General features: G+C 44.8%; 1 protein-coding gene across 8 annotated transcripts in view; it reads left to right on the top strand.

The window, feature by feature from the left end:
* The window catches only part of LOC106749118 (cordon-bleu protein-like 1), an 87,325-nt gene that overhangs the window by 48,533 nt on the left and 11,951 nt on the right, over positions 1–26,841 (top strand). For 7 of the 8 annotated variants that reach the window (XM_014628237.1, XM_014628235.1, XM_014628242.1 and 4 more), the window contains exons 2-6: positions 13,363–13,506; positions 16,653–16,797; positions 18,833–18,919; positions 19,554–19,680; positions 25,719–26,381. In XM_014628237.1, coding sequence (XP_014483723.1) covers positions 13,363–13,506; positions 16,653–16,797; positions 18,833–18,919; positions 19,554–19,680; positions 25,719–26,381 — 1,166 coding nt within the window. The remainder of the gene's footprint in view (positions 1–13,362; positions 13,507–16,652; positions 16,798–18,832; positions 18,920–19,553; positions 19,681–25,718; positions 26,382–26,841) is intronic. The other variant, XM_014628241.1, reaches the window with a different exon arrangement.

Here is a 26,841-nt window from a genome sequence, read left to right as displayed (position 1 = left end):
CCAGTTTCCTTTTTTCCCCCTCGTAATCGTCCCCCCTTCCCCCCCCCCCTCCCATGCCTGCTCGATCATTTTTTATTTGTTTTCTCACCTTCGCGCAGAATGCGTGTGCTTCGATTTGATCACCGTGTTGCACCGTCAACACTCGACAGGCCGGTCGGCAGCTCTCCCCTCCGTGCTTCGAGTAACAATTTACGCACCATCTGGTATCGGTCTTTCGGACATCGGTCTTGCGCGCGCGATCTCTTTGTATGTCACACCCTACTTTAGAAATCACGCGCCCTACATAGCGCGTGGATATCGCGTCAACGTGTCCGAAAGCGGCGAGGAAAAGCCGATTATCGAAGTCGGGCGTCGCGAATCACGCCGCGGAATCGCGACCGGCCCGCTCCCCAAGTGGGAAATCACTGCTGGCGAGGTGTCGATTCAGTATCGATTTTTAATGAACAGTACTAGATGACGATTTAACACCGGCGGCATATTGCACGGCAAAAAAAATTGGTGTTATAAAACGGTCCATTGGAGATAGAAAATACATACTGAAATATACTGAAATTGATGAAAATATTGCTCGATTTAAGAAGCTGAGAGGAAGTAATCACGGTTTTTATTTCGCAAGCTTACTTTCTAGCATTTTTTTACCGTGCACGATTTGTACACTGTTATACCTTGGCGAATATCCACCGATATCGACCGTGCGTGATTCTAAATCGCCGCCGGGCTCGAATCGCGCCCGAATCAGGCTTATTAATATTTATCCACTTGTTCGACACACGTCGCGCAGCGTTACATCACTACGCGCGCACGTGAAAATATAGCGAAACGAAAGTGTACGGTAAATTACGCTCTATTGAGGATTCGCCCCGCCGCCTCTTCGTGGCTCGTTTCCACTTTAATCCGCGGGAACGAGTATTTAATAATCTACTGATCCGTTCAGAAGGCGCGTCATCGAGACGATTATCGTGGCTACACGCGAGATAATCGCCTTATTGGATAACTATGGACAGACCTTGCCCGACCTGTTGCGATCACTATGCTCCTCGCTGGACTTGGCACTTTCGCAGTCTCCTTTCTCTCTCTCTCTCTCTCTCGTCGTGTCCCTCGGCATGGAGAGTTTCCGCTCGAATCCTCTCGCCCGGCGGATTTTTCGACGCACCTTGTATTTTTCTTTTCCTCGTATCTCTCTCTCTCTCCCCCTCTCTCTCTCTCTCTCCTTCTCTTTCACTCTCTTTCTTTCCTTTTAATGACGTTCGTAACGGTACGACGGCCGAAACGACGGTCGAGATCGCCTGCACGCTTTCTTATTGGGCCACCGTATGTATCGCGCGCGCTTTTAATTGAACCGTCGCGAAGCACCGTGGTTTCTCGCGCCGTCGGAATCGGGCACTTTCTGAAAGTCGTGTATAAAGCGCTCTGGTATGATAATTAAGTCGCAGTAACAAAATGTGAGCGCACGTATGTGCGTATGTATGCATATATATATATATATAATTTTTTTTTTAATTAATTAATTAATTAATTTGTATATAGTAGCATCCTCCTTTTCAAATATTTATTCCTCCGTCTCGTTTTCTAACTCATTAGCGATTTCACTCGCATATCTCCTCCGAGATTCTGCCAAGAGGCTTCTCAAATTTTTATTAATTATTCATTACGCGCGCCGGTGCGCAATAATTCAGGCATAATACGCGCGCGCGCTCTGTTATCTACGGATTTAATAAGGACTTTTCGGTTTATCGAAATGCATTTATCGACACGATTAGAGCACGACATGTAGGAGAGATAAAGGAGAGTCGGTGCCAGGGGACAGCTTAGAGACAAGGTTATTTTCTATTTAACAAAGTTGGTAGTACACTTTCGATTGAAACACAACTGATGTGCCTCTATATGACATATATAGAAATAGAAGTTATATATAGTTACCACTATTATACTTGGTTCCAATTTTCCCTACCGTTCGTTCCATCTCTTTCTGGTACGGGGAAGAGTTGGGACAAATATTCAACTTGAAAATTTACCCAATTACATTCTTAATTATTGAGATGGTTCATTCAAACTTTGCATTAACTTCCTCAGTAAAGTGACAAATCGGTCTCAATTTTGGTTGTTGCGAAATTCTCAAAAAATGAAAACTACAGGAGACAACGTGCCAAAATTGCCCCAATTGTCCCAATTGTTCCTCATCTCTCCTATTTGGTCACGCGAACGAACGGAAGCGGGAGATGAGAGTGACGCGTCCCCTCGCGTTTCATCTCATCCGTGCGCTTTCTCGCTTGTTCAGCGACTCGTCGTTGCCACTCGGGGCTCCCCTCGTTTATTTCTCGTTTTATTCGTTACATAAATCCACGTTCTTCCATACCGCGACTTTAATATCTATCTATCGCGACTGTCGAGAGCGAGACGGCGGACCAGGGAAGATGCCGCGCGCTTACGACGGCGAGTCGATTTGACATACAAACATTCGGAGAAAAGCTGGTAGCGGGGAAAGCACAGTGTGTTACATACGCTGCGACATTAACGTTGGATATTTATTGGGCAATGATAATTAGGCAACGCAGAAAGTTCAGTGACTATCGTGTAATCGCTCGTGTGTCGCGATATTTACGCTGAAAGTTTCGCCGGGAAAATATCATCTCATTTCTCGGCGCCTCTCGCGTAACAACGTACCGCGCGTGTACGTAATCGCGAGGAATTCACGTGCGTTTTTTCTTTCTCTCTCCGATTTTTTCCCCCGTTCGTTCGACAAACTTAATTAAACGCATGAGACTTACTCAATTATATACGTGGGGAAAAAACTCCGTGGACCGCGAATGGTTCGCATATATTGCGAATTTCATTGAACGCGGAGCGGTCTTACGCGTGACGAGAATTTTCTCGAGGGAAAAGAAAGAAGAGGAAGGAAAAAAACAGCAAACGTTAAACTTGTTTTCAGCGGTGTGGCGATTCAATCGGCGCAATTATTACTAAATTACGTTGAAAATGCCGTCCGACCGGCAAAGGTCGAGAACGACGCTTTGTTCGCCATGCAAAAACACGCGCCGTAACACGCTGAATGGAGCGTTCCCCCGACAAAAGGAGGATCCTCAAGTACCATTGACTCTCGTTGAATGATTAATGACATTTCATTATTGCTCGTGCGTCGCGTGCACTCACCGTGTGTCGCAAGAGAGGCGATACTGATGAATCGGGCCGCGCGAGTGTACCATTACGGAAATTTACCGCCGGCCACTCGGCGGTTCGCGAATTCGAAATTGGAGCGCGAAGTTGGATAACATCGGCTGAATTGTATAATCGCGGCGATTCGAGCCGATCGACTCCCACGTCGTCGTCGTTGTCGCGATTTCCTCGTCGTCGACGTTCGCCGTCGACTCGGCAGGGAAACGGGGCGTGTCGTCGGAAGCGCAATTTCCGGACGAAAATTTCCGACGATCGCGACGAAGAATACGGGTTTGCGGATTTTTTCGCCCCTCCCCTTCCCGCGATTTCACAAGCATTCGATACGCCATGCTTGATCGCGGCCGATCGAGACATGAGAGCGCACACAATACAGCGTTGCGAACGCCCGTTTGCGCGCGCGCAACGGTAGTTGCGTCTTGATTTCGCGAGCTCGGGGAAATTAACTTGTTCGGTGAAGGGATCGTATCCTGCGATGCGATAAATATCGTTTCCTCTATTTTCGCGCCGTCAGTGCGCCTCGCTTGATTCGCGTAACTGGGATAAACGACGCGACGATGAGGGGAATTACAGCGCCGACGTAAGCGACGTCGAGATGCGAGTCTCTCTCTCTCTCTTTCTCTTTCTCTCGTGAATTCGAATGGATGGTCCTGAACATTTTCGAGATTTACAGACGTGACCTTCATTCGGACAATAGAGCCCGAAAATGTTGGTACTACCTCTTTAAATAAGGAATCTCGAAGAATAACACTGTACACAGGCTGTTGTCTTTCGATGCTAGAAAGGATCAAGTGAAACGAAAATCTCGACTCAGAAGAAAGACGTGCCTCACAAGGGGACTCGTGTCACGTTTTTGGATCGATCGTATTTTTACCGGTTTCGATCTTGCGTTAAATATCACGACAGCCAATTTTTAGTACCGTTACTACGGTCACTTTTTGCACGCGGTATAAAACAGCACGGAATACACAATAGGGTAAGCCCATTCACTCTCCGTTTTTTACTTTCGTGACGTTTCACGGGAAGCCGTTCAATTCACCACTCGCCACTGGCACCAACATTATCGACACATTTATCGCTTTCTTAACAGCTGGTTGGTAACACAGATATCTTTATCAATCCATTATCTGTCGTTATCGCCGAAGAATAGTCGGAACGTAAGCGATTGCGGAGCATTCATGCAGTTTATATGCCATTTATATTAATATATATATATACAATATATTGTGACTCACATGATACTTAGTAAAGACCGATAAGCTTCGTGAAGATATCACTTGGAGAAAATCGCCTTCTCGACTTCACTTTTGCCGTACTTGGCGCGGTTTTCGCAACTAGTGGATAACATGCTGAACTAATCTCTCTCTCTCTCTCTCTCTCTCTCCCTCTCTCTTGGACATCGCGCACCGAAAATGTCGTAAAATCGCGAAACTAGTTTCTCACCGTGTTCGTCGTTTCTCAACGGTGGATCTAATCCGAAGTCCCACTTTAAGCTGTTTCTTTCGACCATTAGCCCACATTCGACGTTGCTCTCCGCGTGGAAAACACGACGATCCTGGCGCCGTTAGGGGTCCATTTGGAGACCGCAAAGTCTCTCGTACTTGTTCGTACCGGCGATCGAGCCGTACGACATTAAACATTCGTGTTCTAGAATATCGCCGGCGACGGGAGCAAGTCCGCTTTCGAAAAATGCGGTTGTCGCGAGAGAGCAGCGACAACCGCATTTCCTGAGATAATACGTTTCTTAAGGAATCTTGACAGCTCGAACGCTTGAGAAGCGTTCATTTTCAACCTCGCTGCTTTGGGAAATAATCACTATTCCATTAAGACGATAACTATCACCATGTTGAATATCTTCAAAAAATGAAAATATTTTATTAAGAGGTTGGGTTCCGTTGGGTAAATCTTTCCCTCCCACTTTCATATTTATTAGGATATTCAAGGGGATCATAATTATCGTTTCAACCTGCATATTCCATAAATAATTTTCAATTAGAGAAAGATAACGCGTTAAAATATACACGCATATACCGCGGCGTTTCTGCATGGAAGAACAGCGGCCGTGCTCGCGCGCTTATTACGATTCCTCGCCGTCCGGGATCGCCGTGAAAACAGTCGGCTGTAGCCCGTGAGAATCGTAACAATAATGTGAATGCCGTTCGCGGACAATAACAACCGAGGCGAGGAAGCGCTTGATCCAGTTTCTATTAAAACGGCGATGGCGCGTGTGGAACGCGCGTAAGAACGGATGCGGCGCGAGAAAGTTGGCGAAACCTAACTGCGTCGCGGGAAAATTCGGGAACGATCGGAGAAAGGAAGTGTGTGTGTGTGTGTGTGTGCGCGCGCCCTGAACTTCTTCATCGGGGCCTCTTCATATTTTCACCACATCGTCGCCGCGAAACGCGACGAAAAGCGCATCCTGTCGCTCGCAAGTGGAACGAGAGGAAGGCGATAGAAGGACACGCGAGCGCGTGTTCTACAGCTCCAGGCTGTGCGACCTTCCTAAATTCCGACGCTTTCCGTTAACCCCGCTTGCACCTGCTCGCGGGATCCTGGCGAAGCGTATCGACCGCGCTCTCTCTCTCTCGGGCGAGTCCGCGAGTCGCCAAGGAGCGGAGAGAATTTTGCGCCATTACAATGATCTATGAGGAATCATTTGCGCGAACAAAGAATTTCCCCATTAAGAAATCTATATTCGCAATTGTAACGGGATACGAAAAGCGTTATTACGTTTACTACCGCGTCGATTCCTATTGATTCTTCCAAGGCTCGATATCACGTTCGAACGGAAGTAAAGATACGGTAAAATAAGTGCAACTCGCGCGATACATATCGATGCATTATGACTCACGATACTTAATGAATCATCTGTTGTGAATTACCTGTAATTTCTGTTGGCTCGTTTCGCATCGGCACGCCATTGATCATACGTATCTAATTTGTTACGTACAATTAGTTGTCTCGCGCGCAAATTCACACGCTGAATGCCGCGACTGGTAACCAGCGGCCGACACTGTGATATTACCGCATGGTATCATTGAGACGTGTATAAAGTATAATTAATTTTGCGTTTGAAAAATCGTTTGTACGACCAATAGAGAGTCAACGAGAAACGAGATATGAGAGAGAGAGATATATATATATATATATATATATGTATGCGCGTCTGAAATTACACACATTTGCCGTATCTTCGGTAATTCAATCATCAGTTAAGTGTCTGTTCGATCAACGTAATTAATGCGGCGGTCAACGTGTTAATGAGACGTGACGACATTGTCGTAGCGCCGATTATCGATGACTCCTCGTGGAAGTCAACGCGTTGCAAGCAAAAGAGATCCATCGTTAATCGCAATTTTATTGCACGGAAAAAAACGGTTTAGTTCCTGCAACCTGTGAAGCTTGTTACGCAAATTAATTAGTTAAATTATATTTGTATACTTTTCACTACATATTTTGTGCACTTTTTAACACAATCCCCGTATTAAAGTAACACATTTCGGTGGGTTGCTCTTAACACAAAATTTCTTACTGTCTTTTTTTATACAACAGAGCTTCCATCCGGTCCCCGGACAACGGAAAATTCAGTCACACTAACGGAATTGTTTTCTCTGTGCGGCTCGAACGCGTTCACGTGTATCGCTCGCCTCCGCAGCCGCGGGATCGAATTTTGCACAAAACAGTCGCCGTCGTCGTCACTCCTTTTAATTCGGCGCGCTGACCGAGAAGAAACGAGACCCGTCTCACCGCGAGCCAGACTGTCACGCAAAGTTAGTCACGGTCATCTCGCGGTTTTTACGGCATAACGGGACGAATAATGAGGGGGAATAATTACGAGCGAATGCGCGCGTAATTATTTAAGCCCTGGGCGCATCGGACGCGCAACGTCGCGTAAACCAGTTTGCCCAAGCTCTTTTACTGTCGCGCTCCGGCTCAGCCGCCGACTCTTTTCTCTCTTTTCCCGCGGGGGACACTCCGATGAGCTACGGGAGATATCTCCGATTTTTACGGAGGAGAGGAAATTCGCAATTTCGGGACAAATCGCGCTCTCGCTGGCCGAAAGTCGCGAAAGTCGGGGATGTTGGGGGGGGGATTTCGGCGGCGGGACTCGCGTTTCTGCGCCGTACGTTTTCGGCGATTTATGCTCACGACCTGTTTTTCATTTTAATTAACAGCGCGGGTCCGGGATATTTTGAACGCGTTGTTTCCGGGGTATGTCGGGGGGAGGGGGATAAACAACTCGGGGCGAAAGTTCGTAGAATATTTCGGTGATAACGTGTGCAAAAGCTTGAGATAACCCGAGTGGAAATTTTAAGTTCTTACATTGAGTCTTCAAGGGGAAGAAAACGGAAATACGTCCCTATTTGTAGCAAAGGAGCACGATGGAAGACCTTTGGGGAGGCTTAATGTAGGACTAAATTAGACTTGAAGCGAGACTGAAATTTCGACTCGGGGAAACTCGCGACTTCTTCCGAGGAGGAGATCTCAGTCGCGTGTGTGACGGACAGTTTGCCGATGCAGGTTTCATCGCCGGCCCAATGTCGTCCCGCTCGTCCGCGATGGTCGGCGGATAAGTGTAAATTAAAACAGGTTTCGCATTCTCAAAGTTCCCGAGCTGTCTCGTTACATTCCTCGGCGCTGTCGAACGTAATATTCACGTCTCGCGATCTCGCATAAAAATTTCGCCAATATTGTCGCGGCTGTCCTTCTGACTTTTGGCAAAAAACCTTTACGACGGCGCGATCTTTACCTTTACTCCGTAGAGTTCCATCGCTCGCTCGCGTTGAAATATATTCATTCTCTCTCTCTCTCTCTCGCGTCGACTTTACGTAGACTTTACACCGCGCGTTTAATCCGCTCGCAAGAACTTCGGCGAATTCCCCCGTCCGCCGCCGTTGCCGCCTCGAGCGAACTCGCGAGTTCGCGACGAGTTTTTGAGAAACTAATTCGCCATGCAAACTGGAGAAGGATGACAGTATCGGGGAAAGAGATGGCCGTGATATGTGTGCGCGTGGAGGAAGGTGACTGGACGGATGAAATTTCCAGCGTATAAATTAATGGTGTTATCCTTCAATCCGCGGCAAATGGGCGTCGTTGGGAAAAAAAGAAAGAAACATAATTAAAATATCCGACGCTTCGAAGGAGTTCATAATATCGCCATTATCGGTATTGCCCGCCGTAAAAAGAGGCCTTCACGGTTACACGCTTTCGCCGTGGAGGAAAGATCGTCCTCTAACTGACGCTGCCGCGTTCAGGATCCGAGTCTCCGCGTGATTAGCATATTTTTTTTTTTTGTTTTCACACAGCAGCCTTTGCGTCACGGTATGTTGGTTTACTCCACTCCGTCGTTAAACGTGAACAGGCGCTCTTAAAGCCTAGATAAAGCAAGCGCGGCTTGGGGAAGCTGTGTTTTCAAGCGTTTGTTTTCAAGCATGATTAACGGCAATAATACGCCCCACATCTTCGACTCGCAAACGTTATAAAGCGTTTTATCGGCGTATGCATCATATACATTTCCGCGGATGCGTTTACGATACGTCCCCCGAAATTTTATTCCCGCCATATACGCGCGCCCGCGATGGGTTTACGATGCACTTAGGATTTTACACCTCTCACCCTCGATCTCGTCTCGTTAAGGCAAAAAATAAGAAAATGGAAAAAATCCCCCCGCTGGCGCCAATTATTTATCGAGATTAATGCGTCCCGTGAATTTCTCTCTTTATGATCTTGTACGCGTATTACGTCCACGGTGAGCGAAAATCGGTAAAAAAGATAAAATTAAATTAGATAAATACTGAAAGGAACGATTCGAAAAGATATTCTAAAAAAAGATAAAATTATATAAATATTCTAAGAAATATAGAGAAGACTTAGATTCGGGAAAAATCGAGTCCGAATTTTCTGACCTCAAGAAAGAACTGTCACCGAGTCTCGGGAGTTTCTCTCGAACACCCGGTACGGAAACTTTACGAACGGCAAACTCGGTGCTCAGTGCTCCAGTCGAGCGTGTTTTACAGCGATAGATTGTGCTGGTCATCGATAACCCTCCTTTTCTGCTCTCATCCTTCGTCGAAATCGTTTCTTCGAGCTCCTCCTGCCTCCGCGCCTCGCAAGTGTAACGGCCGTTTTTCGCGGTCTATCCACACGGGCGAGGGAAGGTAATTGACGAGTCGAGAGGGATGCCGCGATTACCGATTATATCCTCTGCGTAGTCGGCGCGCTATCGTCTCCGGGCGAAGGTGCGGCTCGCTGTTACGTCGCCTGTTATTGCGTTTGGGTTCGTTGCTTCGCCGGGTCGCGCGTGAAATCTCGGACGACGAGAAGCACCTCTTTCCGCTTCTCTCCCGTCGGATGCAGCTCGCGACCAAGCATTCTCCGATAATCGCGAGCGCTTTTGAATCACCTTTCTCAGCAGATGCTCACAATGTTCAGACGAGAAAGAGGCTCCTAACGCAATGCCGGATATTTCATTATAATATTTCGTTCAAATTTCAGACATACAATCAATGAATTTATTAGTAACCTTTTCTAGCATGATATTCATTAAAATGTTATTACTTATGAAGAGATATGAAACAAAATTCACAAATACTCTGTGCTTCATTTTCCTACAGAAGCGAATCAACGTTTCCGGTACATAATGTATTAATAATAATTTTATAAAGATGATTCTTCCTTCGAGACTTAGCAAAATGGCTGACTTGTAGCTTTAAGACAATATTTCATGCTCTCAATCTTTGTTTAAAATATTTCTTCGCTTTTTTTTTTCGAAGAAATTCCTCGGTTTTCTAGATATTAATTTTCTCCTCGACGTTTATTTTTCAATTATCCGAAAGTCGGAATTTTTCTCTCCGCTCTCGAGAGAGACTGTATTACAAGAGAACCCATGCAGGTTCGGTTTCTCACGAAGAAAAAAACCCGTGCGATTTCTCAAAGAGCGAGAATCCCCGACGCGAGCGTGTTTTCCTCGGGAAAATAAACGGCGCGAGCGCTCGTTCTAGTCTATCGGTTCATTAAGATCGCCATTAAGTCAACTCCCTCGGGCCGATACGGGAGGGTAAATAAGCGAAGATAGTCTCGCGGGCGACTGGCGGATTTCCTCCACGCGGTGTGCAACCTTGAGCTTGCGGCTAACCGAGCAAGAAACTCGCGCGTTTACTTTAGCGCACGGCCACCTGCCTGCCTCGCCTTCCTCTCGCCGTCGTCGTCGTAGTTTCTTTCTCCCCCCTTCCCCTTTTCTTATCAGACAGTCGAGAAGAAGCGACGGACGTGGACGCAGAACCGGGAAGTGCCAATTAATGCAATTATTGGTTTTACGTCCTACCCGAGGTCTTTATAGAGCGCGTCGGGGAATAAATAGAGCGCCGATTATCTCACTCGCAGGAAACTCCACGTTCCGAGGACGCCGCCGCGGACTTGTTCGTCGCGATTTAACATTTTTGCACAGTTTCGTTTTCTACCTGGGAATGTCTTTATTTTGTCTCACTCTTTACTTGCTTCTTTCTCTCTCTCTCTCTCTCTCTCTCTATCTATCTATCTATCTATCTATCTATCTATCTATCTTTCTCTCTTCCCTATTATTTCCGTTACATTTAATTTTTGCTCGATAATATTATCTATCCTATTTTTAAGGTTTCTTTTCAGACATATAGAATAATGGCGACTCTGTTGATACGTATTTTTTCCGAGAAATTTAATCTGAGAACGCAATTTCCCTCGACAGTATCGGAAGGTGGTAATTAACGGATTATTTTGTTGGAAATTAAACGTGCGATAGGTTTGTTTTTGATTCGCTTCGAAGTCAGTTTTACCGGCGGTATCGGTAGGACAGAATAGCGGCGATACGGTGATAATGTGTTGAATTATCGGGATGGCATTATCGAGGCTTGAGTGCTGTATAAGAGTTTTTCATTGTTCCTCGTAGATGGCAAGTTTATGTAACGACGATCGTCCGTTCGTCCGTTCCGACGTACTACAGCGATTACGTTGTCCTTCGTACGAACGAATCGACGTACACGACTCGAAACAACGGGAGAAAGCTACTCATCCACAATATCCGCATGAATTAATCTGTGTTAAAACGTGCCGCGTCACTCGCTAGTCGTTTGCAATGTATTCTTAGACGAGCGAATTTCCTTTTTTAACGAGCTATTTTTTCAACCCATTAGAGCGTTCTTAGCCGTGACCTGAAATTCTCTCACGTGATCTTGTATTTTAATATCTCAACAGAAACGTATACGAGAGAAGGGAAATTAAATATTTAATTTCGTGCTGTTTAATTTGAATATGCAATATACGTTTTTAAAGATTTACTTTTTATATAAAAAAAATATGATTAAAGCACATATTTTTAGGACGGTCGAAACATTTATTAATTTCAAACGAGGTATAATTCAATTCACATTCCATGAGATGATGGAGCGGGTGCGGGTTCTTTCCGGAACACTCTGTACACGCGAGAGCAGTTTGCGTCGGTTTGCGAAGAAGGTGGGTGTAATTAACGACGCTCGTTGCCGATCCTTACGTGCACTTGCCATTTGTAAATACGCGCGGGAGACTCTTGGGATTACATAAGAGAGAGCCACCGCTCGCCCGTGTATGAATATGCGCGCCGAATTATGTAACGGGTGGCACCATTCCTAAAGCGCAATCGTACGTGTACGTAATTTGGATATGCACGATTATTCTCGCGATAAAGCGTCTGTTGCACGCTTCATTCCATTTACGGTTTTCTCCCGGGAAAGCTTCCGGGAAAATCCCGAGACCCTCTCGATCGATTTACCGTTATCGAGAGCGCGAAAATAAAACACGAACGGCCCCAATGTTAAACAGCATCGCGGCACGGCACGAGCAAAAGTAAAAAGATACCCGCACGAAACTTCTAGCGAGATAACGAAATTTCAAATGAAGATAATCACCGCGGCAGGAGATCGCGCTTTCTTTTTCGATAGGCGAAAGTTAAGTAAAACCTAATAACAATAATTAAACGAACAAATCGCTTCCTCGTACAAGCGCTGTTTTAACGGGGCGCCATGCGTGTACGTGTACGCGCCTCATCTGTGCGCGTACGACACGACGATTACTGATTGTAATCCGTTACGAGCCACGGACCGTAAAATCGTTAAAGAGCAAATGAAGAAGCCTAACGAACGTTAAAGAGAAAATGATTGCAGAAGAAAACGAAAGTTTTGCATGCGACGTTGCAGACGGGAAACGGACCGGTAACGAAGCAAAGTTTCGAAATATTAAAAAAGCGTACTTTCGAGACTTCAGGTTTCGTTTCATTGCGCGCGAAATGTGGATAAAAGAATATACACTTGACAAATTGAATTTGTCTCGAAGAATTTATAAGAACACCTAGATTACAAATAAATGTGAATCTCTTTATCTTGAAAGCGAATGATCTGTCTTATAACTAACAACACTGATATTGTGAAAATTACGACAGATATTATACATTTTAATATGTTTCTTAAATTTACTATCAAAAACGCTATTACTTTAAAAAATTTTTTTAACGGCACACTTATATAGATTCATATTTAAATTACTCGCCTAATGAGGATTTATCTGATTGTTTCGGAAGTCACACAATGAAGGTGACAGGAAAACAGTTCTTTCATATTAATAAGACCATGATAACGGTTGACATTGACTACGTACGTGACACGAAGACGTGAAAACTGACCCATGTCAGTCCCATTGTTTGTTGGCGGAAGTCGTACGTAATTATAGTCACGTTCGTACCTTCGAACTTTTCACGAAGTGTGCCAATACACATATTTTACCTCTCGTGCATCATTGAAACGTGCAAACGATGCAATCATGGAGTATCTTTTCTTGACGCTTGCAATATTTTCTATCTACAAATGATCACTACATAACAACTATTGCATGATCGACAATTTAAACATCAATGATGCATCGTCGATAAAACTATTACCTTATCCCCATGATCATTCAACATGTCTTATTTTTGCAATTACAATGTTGTTTACGCGCGACTAATCGACTCCTTATATAACATATAGACGAGGCTATTTTTCCTTGCTTTTGTATATTTTTACAAAAACTCATAAAACTTCGGGGAATTTTTCTTTTGTTTCCTTTTCGAAATATAAATTAAGAAAAGTCGAATTTTATTTGTCAAATAACGTTTAATTCTAATGAAAACATTAATTTCTATTTCAGGAGCAGAGAGGAGAGACCATCCAGAATGGTTCTTACCGTGACCGAGGACACTCCGGCAGATATGCTGGCCGGAAGTATGGAGCTTCTGGTCCAGCTGCCTGTTGACCATCATGTTCACACACAGAGGGTCACAGTGTTACGAAGGTACGTGTCCGAGCGTAACAGAATCGATTGTCCTCTGTAACTCGTGTGATCTAAATTCTTGCGATGTGTCCGCGACATCCCAACAATCAAATCTTATTTAAAAACCTACACAAATTATCAATATTAATATATACACAGTGAAATACATTTTGTACCTGTGTTAAGATCGGTCCTTGAAAAAAGTTTTTGCTCTATTTTTAACATATCCTTGTGTCAAATTAACGCAAGAATTTGAGTGGATCGTCATGAGACACGTTAAATGTATTAAATTTAACACGATTTTTTTTACTGTGTAGTATCGAATTTTTTATCACTTAAATCTTCGTCGACCTTTGCATTTAAGGTCGATCTAAGGAATCTCGAACCGTTAGAACATTTATTAAAACGGTTCGTGCCGGGTACACGCGGCCGGTCGAAATCGATCATTGCATATTCGTTGCGCGCTCATCACCGCAACAATTAGCAGCATTGTATCCCGGGATTACTTTCGAAAGTTTAATTCCACTTTAATCGCGCGACTCGAGACAAATGCGAGTAGAATAGTCCCGGCAATTACTTCTGACTCACAAAATGTCAGACGAAACGCGTTTGTATTTTATTTGACCGGTTTGTCGGGTCCGAAATGCGGAGTCGATTGCCAAACGGTTGTCTGATGGGGGGGGGGGGGTCGTTACGGCGACGGAGTCGTTTGACCGGGGGGGTCGTCTAATCGACGACTCGACAAATTATCCTAACGGTCGGATTAGATGGATTAGTTTCTGTCTTCATGAACGCGGCCGTCCTCCGACCACAATACCGGTAATCTTCGTGCTACTCCACCGTGACGCACGTCAAATTGCTCGTCGAGCTGAGCCGCCGAATGCGTAATTAACATTCAGCTCCAGTTTCAAAATTGCAATTAGCCTACAGGCTCGTTCGCCCGAAGTAAAGGCGCTCCCCTTCCTTTCCTTCATCTCTCTGGCCGCGCTTCATTTGGCCCGTCATAGGCCGATCTCTGGATTCTGTAAGAGCGCCGCGTAATCATGAAAAAATCGCTCTTACGTAACGTAATAATATATGTTATGTAACATATGATGCGCCACATCAAAATAATATTAACGATATATGTTACGTAATGCAATATTTATAATATATTGCTCAGTATTATACACACTGATAGGGAAATACTCGATATTTATAACTGTGTTATAAATATATATGTTACGTAATGCAATATTTATAATATATTGCTCAGTGTTATACACACTGATAGGGAAATACTCGATATTTATAACTGTAATACCGTAACTATACACGATATACTCGAGTATTGATTTCTTTTCCAATGCTATTTCCAGTGCTAATTTATTGCTGCGAATTCACGAGAATTCATTCCAATTACCTGTTGGAGATTCTATTGATACAACATCGTGCCTTTCTCCGTGTCATACATGTCACAACATCACGCATCGTAATGAAATTAATAAACAGACATTGGAATGTCACGATTATTACTCAACGTTAAATCGCAGCGTAATTAGTCGTAATAAGTCGTGAATCATTGTTAACGAGATCGGCGAGTCGCGACAGCACAAGTGTCCGAGTTACAAGCCGGAGTTCCAAATTGCCGCGTCTCGCGATCGGCTACGCAAATAATCCTTGTTGCTTATTACGCGAGTTCATTAATCAAAAAGCTATCGCGGATCCGCGAGTGAATACCGCGTCGGAATCGGGTTTGTGTGCCGTGTAACCAAATGATTGCTGCCTCCTTATCTCCCCACGGCGTCATTCTGTCGTCGCGACTCCCTCTTCTACTCTTCTCTCTTTCGCGCGCGCCAGGTTAATTCGCCGGTTGAAATTTAAATTGTGACGACAGGCCTGCTCAGGATTATTCGCCGCCGCTCGAGCACTCGATCGTTTCGAGCCTAACGGAAATCTTGCCTCAAAATGCGTTCAGGACGATTTAATGTACCCTTTCGGAGGCCGATCTAGATAACATCTCATCCGGAAAACGGTTAATCTCGCGCGATGAGAACTTTTTTTGAAATGTGCTCGTACTAATCGCATATACTGAATATAGGCGTTGCGCCCTGATTTTTTACGCGGACAACATCTTCCCCGATATGGGGATTTGTCTTGTAATAACGTAAAGACAAACGTGCCATCGCTCGAATACCAATAATATACAATGAGAGAAAAATATTTAAATATATATATATATATATTTTTTTTTTAACGACCCTACCCGCATATTGCAATTATTATTTTCGTGATTAAAATCAAAAGCCGAAAATAATTGTAACTTCTCTCAATGCGGCTGTACAAGTCTGGATCGTCGGAGCACTTCAAATGAATCACGGTGATCGATGGCTTCGCCATCTATTCAATCGAGCACTCCTAAATCGCGAGCGCTGATAAAACTTAACGATGTCATCCGCTAAATAGCATTTCTATGATGGGAAACACGTGTTTGCCCACATAGATCACTATTCTAGCGAATTCGCCCGCGGCTCCGTGCCCGTCCAAACATCGAAGCTGGCTCCGAGAATACATTAGCTTCGCACCGCACGATCGTATCCGTCATAATTAATTACAACGCTCTCTCTCTCTCTCTCTCCGGTCGATTACCGTTCGTCTCGCGCAACTTTTCGAGAACAAAAATTCAAAACAAGGTCGCAGATTTTCCTACGAACGGCCGCAGGAACGGATCTCGATTTTATGTTTCTTCGCACGTCCCGATGAACTCGTGACGTTCAGTGAAGCATAAATTTTTCGCGCGAATTCCAGTCCCCCACGAGTGTCGTAAAGTAAATTATTTTACGATGGCGATATCATTTTGGCGTGTGGCAGGCGATAAGCGCGCGGAAGATAGATAACTATCTATATTTCGAGAGAAAGAGAGAGAGAGAGAGAGAGAGAGGAATGCGGGTAAAACATGGAAGAGCGTGTAATTTCACGCGCATTTCGCTGGCTTGATTGCCGGCGAAGGAGGAGGCGATAATAAAGTTTGTGTATAATTTACGCGGGAATTTTATTTTTCTCACCCAAGGCGTTACCTCGCGGTCAGAAACCTGTACGCGAGGACAGACAGGTGCGTCGCACGTTCGTTGATGCGCACGTTCGGTGATGCGAATTAAGAGAAATCGTTAACCCTCGCTTGTCCGCAGCACGCCGATGATGGATCTCCTCGTGCAGATCGCGACGGCGCACAAATTGACGGCATCGAGCTACACCCTGCAGGCGATCGGCGAACGCGGCTTGGTTCTACCTCATCACCCGAACACCCCTATAGGAGCTTTGGACGCACTTCAGGTTAGTTCTGCGACGCATCTCGCGCGCAAAGACAGCATATGATAATATTTATATTATATTTCCGGTATGTTTGGTGTTGAATTGGGTTTCAATATCCCTTCGGATCTGACACTACCTGAGTCGAAATTTTCGTCCTGATTTAAGTCTAATTTAGTTTTACGTTAAACGTTCAAAGGTCCTTCGCAGTGCTCCTTTCGTATTGTTTGGTTCACGCACATATAATTTTCGGATTTTCGTCACGCACATTACGTCGGCCATAAATTAATACGCTTGGCGGAATATAAATCAGCCGATGCTTATACTCTGTATTAATATTTTACCAGTTTTTCTTCCTTTTTAAACAGATTATACGTGCACGTGTTACGTGGTATTAATCTTCGAATCGCAATATGAGTGCCAGTGAGATACGCATTATTATCCGATAAATAGTTGCAACCATTTTTTTTCTTCTTTTTCGGCGAGTTCTTCAACGCATCTTACGTATATACAATACGAAAAGTGTATTTCCTGGGAATCACTATGAAATACAAATTTTCCTATTGGACACTTGATTTGCGTTGTGCGACTCGTGCAAATGGTGTTGCAGCTGTTTACCTGCACCGGCTGTACCGGTAGTCCAAGAGTACTCACATTTCTTAAATGCTTTTGCAACTCTGCGGACAAATCCCATTGAGCGAAAAGCTAATGCGGTAATTCTTAAGATACGTTTATTAAAGGAATTTCCAAAGGACCAATTCAATTCCGCTGGATTCAGACTCACCTCCGTTTTACACGATCGATAAGATCCGCGCTGGAAGCCAGAGACTCTCGCAATGATATCTTCGCGACGGCATGCAACGTGCGTTCGCTCGTAGATCGCGCGATCGAGAATTGCGCGCGTCCTCGAGATCTCGGCGACAGTCTCTGGACGCATTGTGCCTCTCGACGATAAAAAACGAAGAAAACGATCGGAGTTAGAATTCCGAGCGGACTGGTCGCGTGCAATCGATTGCGTCGACCTTCCCTACACGGATCCCGCGATTCCCCGGTGTTCATGGAACCGCGTCAGAGTCGCCGCAACGGTTTTTTCTGTCCAGCGCGGTCCGCCGCGAGTCAACCGACACGTTAATGATCCCGACAATTTCCCAGCGCGTGTCACATGAATTTCTATCGCGAGAACGCGCTTTCTAACATGTGATTCTTCCTTCCCTCGCTCGTTCGTTCGCTCGCTCGCTCGCGCGTTGAGTCAACCCTCTAGCGCGTCAATTCCCAGTGCCAATCGCTATACTTTCTCCGGTACGGTTAGAATCGAGCATGAATACGCGATTCGTTCTCCGTAACTCCGATGCGTCGTCATCGGACGTGATGAAAATAGATTTAGACCCGCGGCTGATAATTGTTTACGTTACACTTCCGTTCTGATCGAGCGCTATCATAAACATCTGTTATTTTTTTAACGACGAAGCTAAATATACGTCGAGAGAAAAAGTGCTAATAACACCGATAGGTACTAATAACATATTTACTTAAACTAATGTACGTGTCTCTACATTGAGAACTTTTCTAAATGAGGCAGTATACATGTTTTATTTTTTATTTTTTTTTTAAATCTGCAGCTTTTCATGAAAGCAATTGTTTGTTATATTTCAATAAAAGAATTTAGATTTAATAATACTATTTTTACGGTTAAAATAATAAAAGGATATTGTCGGCACCGAAAATAGCTATAATTCTCTCTCACCGCACCGAGTAATATTTGTTATTTAATATTTTTATTGTTAAATATTTTTTAGATATTTTTCCTCTCAGTGTAGGATTACTTTTTTAATCTTTGAGTCTCCCAGGAAATGTCAAGTATATTATATTCGGGAAGTACTACCCGCAGGTATACATAACATTACGACGTCCTAAGACGTCGCAAAAACGTCCTTTAGACAATAAGACATCTCAGGGTTGTCTTTGAGACGTCTTTTAGCATACACGTTCGCGATTATCTCATCGATAAGTTTCTCGAACGGATTAAAGAGGTCTCCGGTTGCGCGGGTGTGTGTTTCAGGTTAAATTACTTCCCAAGCAGGGCACTTGCGTACCGCGGAAAACGAAGCAGACTAATCAACCTTTCGAAACGACGTTTAGATTGCAGGTAAAGTAGCTTTTTCGCGATTATCCACGTCGAACTGGTCCAGCAGTTTCGCGTTTCGCACGAAGCCGGAAAGTCTTGCGTTTCTCGGAAATACGCACGTAGAATTTCACACGCTTCATGTTTCGAAACCGATTGAAAGTAACATCGGAGCGAGCCCGGCCTTCGCAGGAGGATCCACCGACTTTCTTCATTAACATATTTTAATACGTTTTAAAATACACTGAATGCAGATTGGCTTATCTTTGGCGATCGAATTCGCCAGCTGTCGGAGAAAAAGGGAAATAGAGAACGCAAACAGATGTATGTTAATGAAGTTGAGAAACTTCGCGGGTCTATTTTTCATTGTGTACTTTCGCAATGCGGAATCCGCCGCCGTCTCGCCAGCGAGGATGAGAGATTTCCAAGAGCGCGCGCGCGCAAGTAGTATCTTTTGCGCGAGCTTATAGCAAATAGAGACACTTTGACCCGTACTTTCTCGATACCGACAAACGTTGAAAGTAAACGAAGAAGTATCCTCTGGCGCTGGGCACCCATTTAGAATCACAGTTACGAAGCTCGAGAGTGCGTGTCCGGGACGCGAATCGACCCCGGTGGTAATGTGATATGCGACAACTTGATCGTCGCGTCGGCGCAGGTGCATCTGCCGAGAAATCAGCTGTACGTGTCGAGGGTCAGTCCGAAGATGAACCTGGGAGAAATTCTGGACGAAGTGTGCCGCGAGAAGAATCTGGACAGGAACAAGTACGAGCTTCGTCATCCAGGTCAGTGAGCGATTAAAAATTGCACACGGCTTTGATTTGACACGTCCGTGAAACCGCGAATCCGAGAAATCATACGTGCAATGCGATTGGTTGAAAAAAATAAAAAATCGTCGGAAAAAGTTGATTCGTCGATATATTTCGATCATTTCTACCGTTTCGACAAATTGCCCGTCGTATCACTTCGAAGGAAAGGCGTGTGTAATGGCCTTGCGTAATGCAACACCATCGCGTTACACGACACCTGAGCGACCACACACGCGACTAATCTCAACAATTCGATTAATGTCGTTGCGACAATTGTGTTGTCGCATTATATAAATATTAATTAGACGATTTGCGCAACGCCACAGGTGGCGGGCCGCGGTAGAGAAGTTGAAACGTCGGCTCCTCCTACGCGGATCTACCCACCTGAGACGATAAACTTGGTCTTATCGGCGAAGTATGTTTCGCGTACGAGTGTTACTCGAATGGGAATAGATTCGCTCGCGAGACGAACATTTGATATTTGAAACCAGTAGCACGGCTTCTCATTTTTAGAGGAATTTTATTTAAATCGCGTGAACGAGTTTTGAGGAAGTTGTGAGAGGCAGCCTCGATATAACGGCGTTGGAAATTCTGATAAACACTAATTGCCAGCTCTGTATCGCGTCAAAATCACGCCTCCCGTGTGTTATTTTTACGGTTTTTTTCCTTTCTTTTCTTTTTTCTTTTTAATAAAACCGTTTCTATCAAAATCGCGCTTATAATTCCACCGAAGTCGCATGTCCATTCAAATCCGAAAAGTTCTTCAAACTCCATACTCGGTTTTGACCGGCTGAATGTTACACAATTTCGTATTGGTTCACGCATACATTCGCGTTACGTAACGTCGTTGGCCGCGCTGATATAAACAAGACGTAAAGTAACAAATCGGGTTAATAAGCGTAGCCTGGATTTTAATGACGTATCATCTCTTTTCTCGCGTTTCGTGAGTCGACGTTCCCGCGTGTGTACGCGAGCTCTGTTCACAGGCTTCTCTCGAACGGCGACGCGACGCACTATTCACTCGCGAATGATACGCGCGCGGCTTAAAGTTGCCCTTATCGGAGGCTCACGCGAAGATAAGGCAGCCAAGGCTGGCCGACTCGATGAATTTAATGGTGCTAAGCTAATGTTTATTAAAAGGAATATGCAAATATCGTGTAACGCGAGTGCCGGCGAGCCGATCGCGCTGACTATTTGCGGCAATGAATACCTACAGTCGCAGTTGCGGAATAGTGTTTTTTGTAACGACTCCGTGTCGCGCATTCTTTCCGCAGTCGAATAAATATTCAATGGATCGCGACGGGTTTTCATGCCTAATGGACGACGACAACGATGTTGCCCCGCCTGCGCGCACGCTTTTCCTCACGTAATTATCAGAATTTTATATCAGACGCATCAGTCCCGCCGACATTTTACTTTTGACATGAATGTTCTGCAATTCTTGTAAATTTTTTCGTAATTTTTTTTTTCTGCTTGTAAATATCGTTTTCCCGATTTCTTCGCGCACACAAGGTGAATTCTTATTAATGACAGTATCCTAATTTGTGACAATCTCATCTGTCCTTCTTAATAAGTCCAATAATATAGCTTCATATTTATCCTAATAATATGTTTTTACTTTAAATTTTCTATATTATCTATTATAACAAGTTTCAAATGAACAACATATCGCAGATTGATTAAAATTTTATTGTAAATTTAAAGAGAATTTAATAGAATTAAAATCTCAAATGTTCAAAGTTTCGAAGAAAATACGTTTTATATACTTAAAACACATGTATTATTAATTTATTTTCATGATGAGATTGCTTTGTCACTAATTGGGACATACATCTTGACAGTACTTGATAGTACTTGGGCGAAGAAAAAAAATGGTTGAGAGATAAGGAAAGATTAATCTCTTCAAGAAACGAATTTATTCAAATCAGAAAAAAAAACTGATTAATTTTATAGCGACAAACATGACATCTATAAATCACAGAGACGATATTTCTCCATTCCTTGTGCGACATTTTATGCTGTTAGAATTTTATAATATATATTTATTCATAGTAATATTCGTTATATCTTTGTGTGTCGACAGTATTTGAGTTGAAAAAGAAAAGTTGTATATATTTAAGACATGCTCACGTTTGTCGATGTATCTGAGAGGATCTTGAAGCTCTTCTCCAGCGAGAGCCGGGGTTTAACTTGATATTCTATTTTACATGATTACATGATTTACATGTAAAATCCCATCGCTATTGAAGAACTCGGAGACTTTCTTAGGTATATACCGACTGGAGAATATGTGTGCACGTTTTGAATACGTTTTCAATGTTTTCTATTTAAATGTCTCCCGTTTCTACTCTATTCTATTTTACCCGATTAAAAATCAGGAGGAATAGAATATCAAGTTAAAACGCTGGATTCCCGCGCGCGCTGTTGAGGAACTTCATGAACGTTCTCGCGCGCGCGCTGCGAGATGCCGGAGAATAGAAACGGGCAATTTAGCTCGATTTTACGGAGCGTCTGCGTACTCGCATCGGCGCACGCGAGTACGGCTTCGGAAGCCTGGGTCGGGATCTTGCGTGTATGCAAATAACAGAGACACAATCCAATTTTCCGGAAATGCTTTCCGCATTACGCGCCGATGAAAGTCTTCGTTCGACATGAGCGATTCGCCCGAACACGTGCTCATTTCGCGGCCGAGCTCGTTCCGAGCCCCGCGTTTGTGTGTGTACATTGTACGTGTATATTAACCGCTCGTTTCCTCGTGTTCGAAAAAAAGAAAAATTACAACTAACGTAATTAAATTTTTCAACGCGCGCTGTATCGTCGAGAATTCAGGGCTTTTGATCCATCCGAGATCTGGAAGTCACGCGAGCCACGCATTCCTAATATCTCTCTTAGTTTGCGGCCGCTTCTTAGCGGCGAGGAGGAAGTTCAGTAACTCGGGGACGACCGCGAGTTACTTCTCCGTCGGGCGTCTTTATGGAAGCGGCGCGCAACTTATACAAGGTGGCTCTGAGAAGAAGAGCCAATTGGCTCCGTGGCCTACAACGTTTGATAGAAATCGATAAGAACACTCGGCTTTCTGCCAATTAGAAATATAATAAGGAAGACCTTTCGGACTTCTCTCCCGTTTGCGATCTTAATTGAACGAAAAAGAAGTCGTCAGTATCCATTCGATAGCTCGAACGAGCAACAGTAATAATAAATAATCATTCTCGCACGATCTCCTGATTTCCAGAAATATGCGACAACATCTTTAAGCATCGAACGCAATTATAAAGTTAAAACGTAATCGGGCGAGTTAGCTTCATTAGAAGCGGTAAAACCGTGGAGTAAAAAGTGAACGCCTGGATCCAGGTAATCGCCGCGATAAACAATTACCGAAAATTTAAACGCTGAAGAAGTATAGGACAAAAAAGCACCAAAACTGACATAGGTATGATAAACCGACATACATGTTATCAAAAATGCATCGTTAATTTATGTATCAGTATAACTCATTTAGCACTTGACTCTAGCTTTTATTAGCATTGTATCACTTTGATTTTGATTTTTAATCTGAGAGCCTTTTATTACTATTGTTCTTTGCTCGACGTATGTATGTGTTTCTCGACTGTAAAGTACTGAACCCTATCAGACAGAACATTGAACTTCCTCTTTGTACAGTAGTTGGAGCTAAAGTGGCAGTTTCTGCTTGCGAGCGCGTTCGATTGTGTTATTAACGTCATTTAATCTTCCGTTGTGCTGAGGTTTTTGTCAAGCTATCTTCTTCTTGTGAAAATTAAAGTGACAAATTAGCGGTGAGTGACTTATTTGACTGTGCTATTTTATGGTGTGAGTTTGGAATTTTTTGTATCACTTTGGATCTTGTGTCAGTCTCTATCCTCTGTCACTGAATCACGCGAAAAAGAAGTTAAGTTTAGGTTGTCTACTGTGAAATATCATTTCACAGAATACAGTTGAAGCTGTCGACGTTTGATTTCCTCCTGTTTCTCTTGTTTGTTTAAGACGGTCGAAAAGGAGAAGTCGCAGAATCCCTTTTCTCATAATAAAGTAGTAATACGCCGTAAATATTTTAAAATTTTAAAAAATATATAAAATTAAAGATAACACGTAAAGATGTATTATAAATGCACAAAATAATCCAATTTCAGTGCTTTCGTTTCAATTTTTTTTTTTTTTTTGATAATTTCCTATAGATATTATGGATATATCGATTTTAGTGTCAAGTATCATCAAATGTTAAATTAACACATTTACCTTATCAACACATAAATGTTTTACTGTGTAGTTCCCAGGAACGCCAATTCTCAAACATAAAAAAAATAGTTATTTGCCGAAAGATACGTAATAATTTTTATAAAACTATGATATATTTTGGTAGACGAGTATTGCTGGTTTGCATCGACGCAGATAAACTTTAATTGTACATCTTCGATAAGGTTTCAGAGCCCAGAAACGAAATAGTACGTCGGTTTTGGTACTTCACGGGAAAAAAAGACTTCCCTGCCACAGCTGCAGACTAGCTTCCATAGTAAAGAAGAAAAAGAAAACTAGCTGTCCATGTGATACAATTGAAATTCAGTTAACTCATTATATTTTTATCCTTATACCTACTTTTCGCTGTGAGATCTAAATTGGTAACTAAATTTCAGTTCTGTCAAACGCTATGATCCCAGCTGATCTCCTTCTCCTTCTCAGCCGCGAATCGGGAAGGTCCCTTCGTCCTCGGACGCTCGGATCGACGACGACGGGGACGTTGTTCCGCGTCACACCTCCGCCCGACTGACGGGACACCGCGTATATCGCGACGCGCCGTGCACGAGATATTTCAGTTAGCTAGTTACAGCCGGCCGGCTGCTGAGATCGCTATCGCAAGGTTGCCGGCTGGCTCCTCGAGCACTTGTTACTCCTAGTCGTTAGGCCGTGCTCTCTTCTCGTCGTCCTCGCGAGGAAGAGCGAACGTAAACGCCGACGCCCCGCGCGCCTACCCTGCCTACCTGGCCGCCTCGTGCTCTCGCTCGCGTATACGCTTTATAATTGATCCGCGCCGCGCGCTGTAGCGCGCGCAACGAGGGGAGCGGAGAACGCAATTCCAGTTCCCCGCTCGCATACCTGCCGGTGCATTCACGCTCGACGACGAGAGTACCCCGGACGACTACTGCGAGACGCGAGACGCCGCTGATGTTCCCGCGGGCACGCTGGTAACACAGGTAGGGGATGTGCGACTGAAAGCCGCGAGTGTTCGCCCGGTGAGCGAAAATCGTTCTCCTCCGCGCGGCGCTTTCCTACGTCCAGGTGTTGCCGCCTCCTCGCGAGGAACCGGGTCTGTATCTCGCCGTGTGGAGCATCGCGGAGTGCTGTCACGAGAGAGAGAGAGAGAGAGCTTTTATCGCGAGTATCACCGCGGTAAAGATCTATTGCACACGCGTGTCTATATGCGTGAAGATAAAGATTTTCTCCTGGACGGAGTCTGCGTGAAATTTGATTGCAGTCGTCGAGCAACGTGACGTAATCGTCACTCACGAGCCGTGTGCGCGAAGCGTTTCTAATCAATTTCGCGTCGATTAGGAAATCATTAACCGGCGTTCTGTGCCGATTCGACGTGACGTGTCGTCCACACGTCGCGCGGGGGTCACCGGTGAGTGTTGTATCTGTTAAATAATATTTGCTTCTCTTGATTCGTCCCTCTTTTATAATTACGTTTCGTTCGAGAACCAAACTACCAAACGGCCCGAACGAGAAGGTCTACGTGGACCGCCGGAGACCTACATTGCGGTGTTATTATTATGTTTATCCAACAATGTGGTATTTACAAAATCTCCCATAATCACGTGATTACGTCGTAATTAGATTTCGTTTGAGAGGCTAATTATCAAACACGGTCTGAATATAAGTACGCGGGCCGCTGATGGGGGCCGCCACCCACGTGGGCACGGAACGTGTCGAATCAACGAGCTTCGACATCGCGACACGTGATATCCGGACACTCATATTCGGATTCCTCTCTGTTCTCACAGCCAACCTGGAGGAGACGCTGGACCTGGCGCTGTCGCTGCAGGACTACCACCTGCAGGAGGTGACTCTGTACGCGAAGCAGGCGCGGACCCTCGGCCCGACGCTCAGCACGCAGGACATAATGGCGCTGCAGCGGCAGGAGGAGCGGCGCCGGCAGCAGACGAAGCAGAGCGTGTTCGGCTTCATGTTCAAGAAGTCCAAAGAGAGCTCGGTGAGCACAGACAGCTTAGGCGGGCGCAGCGTGTCGCCGGCCAGGAGCGACGAGACCGGCAGGAGCGCCAGTCCTCTTCAGCCGCCGGCTCGGCCGCAACGGAAACGCAGACCGGCCCCGAAGCCGCCTACCGACGCGGTCGATCAGGACGACACGCCCGGACAGGACAGCAGCAAGGACAAGATGATGATCAATCACAGCCGCAATAGCAGCGACAGCTCGGGTTACCACGAAGCTTCCGTTCTCAGCGACAACCCGGACTCGGCTGCCGCACGGCTGCCGGAGACCCTGCCCCGAAGAAGCAAGGCACCCGGGGCGTCCGACAACCCCAGGAAATTGGCGCACACCTCGCAGTCCAGCAAGAGCTTGGGCAACCTCGCGGCTGCGGCCGCGGCAACGGCCAGTGGCGGCACGCTCTCTCGGGGAATCAGCAGCACCTCGCTCAGCTCCACCGGTGAGAGATTTCATCGCACCGGTCGACCGTCGCGTGTACAGATAGTGGTGCGATCGCTCTCGCGGAATCTCTCTTTGCTCTTGCACGCGAACAAAATCGTTGATTGTCCGACGTTACGAACGCTTGAACTGCTGAACATTGCGCAAACGCCAGCTCTTCGTCGCATAGATCAATCGCCGAGTCGAAATCATGATGCCGCTTTGGCGCTCTTAAGGATAGTTTGCGCCTACCTTTTACATATCTATTTAGACGATCTATAGACTAGAAAAGATGATTATAGACTGGAAAAATCTACTTCGACCAACTGCTCGGTGTTGTTTCGATTATGAAATTATTAAATTCATGAGTGGAAGAGAGACGCCGAGACTGATGTGCCATTCTGTTTCTTGGTTCGAAAATCCTATTGTAGGTGCCAGCCGACGCTTCTTCGCGAAAATGATAGTCTTGTGAAAATCATTAC

Source organism: Dinoponera quadriceps, unplaced genomic scaffold (genome assembly GCF_001313825.1).
Source record: "Dinoponera quadriceps isolate SergipeBrazil2010 unplaced genomic scaffold, ASM131382v1 scaffold3024, whole genome shotgun sequence".
Lineage (NCBI taxonomy): Eukaryota > Metazoa > Arthropoda > Insecta > Hymenoptera > Formicidae > Dinoponera > Dinoponera quadriceps.
The sequence above is the reverse complement of the archived record's forward strand: the minus strand, read 5'-3'. Positions and strand labels throughout refer to the sequence as shown.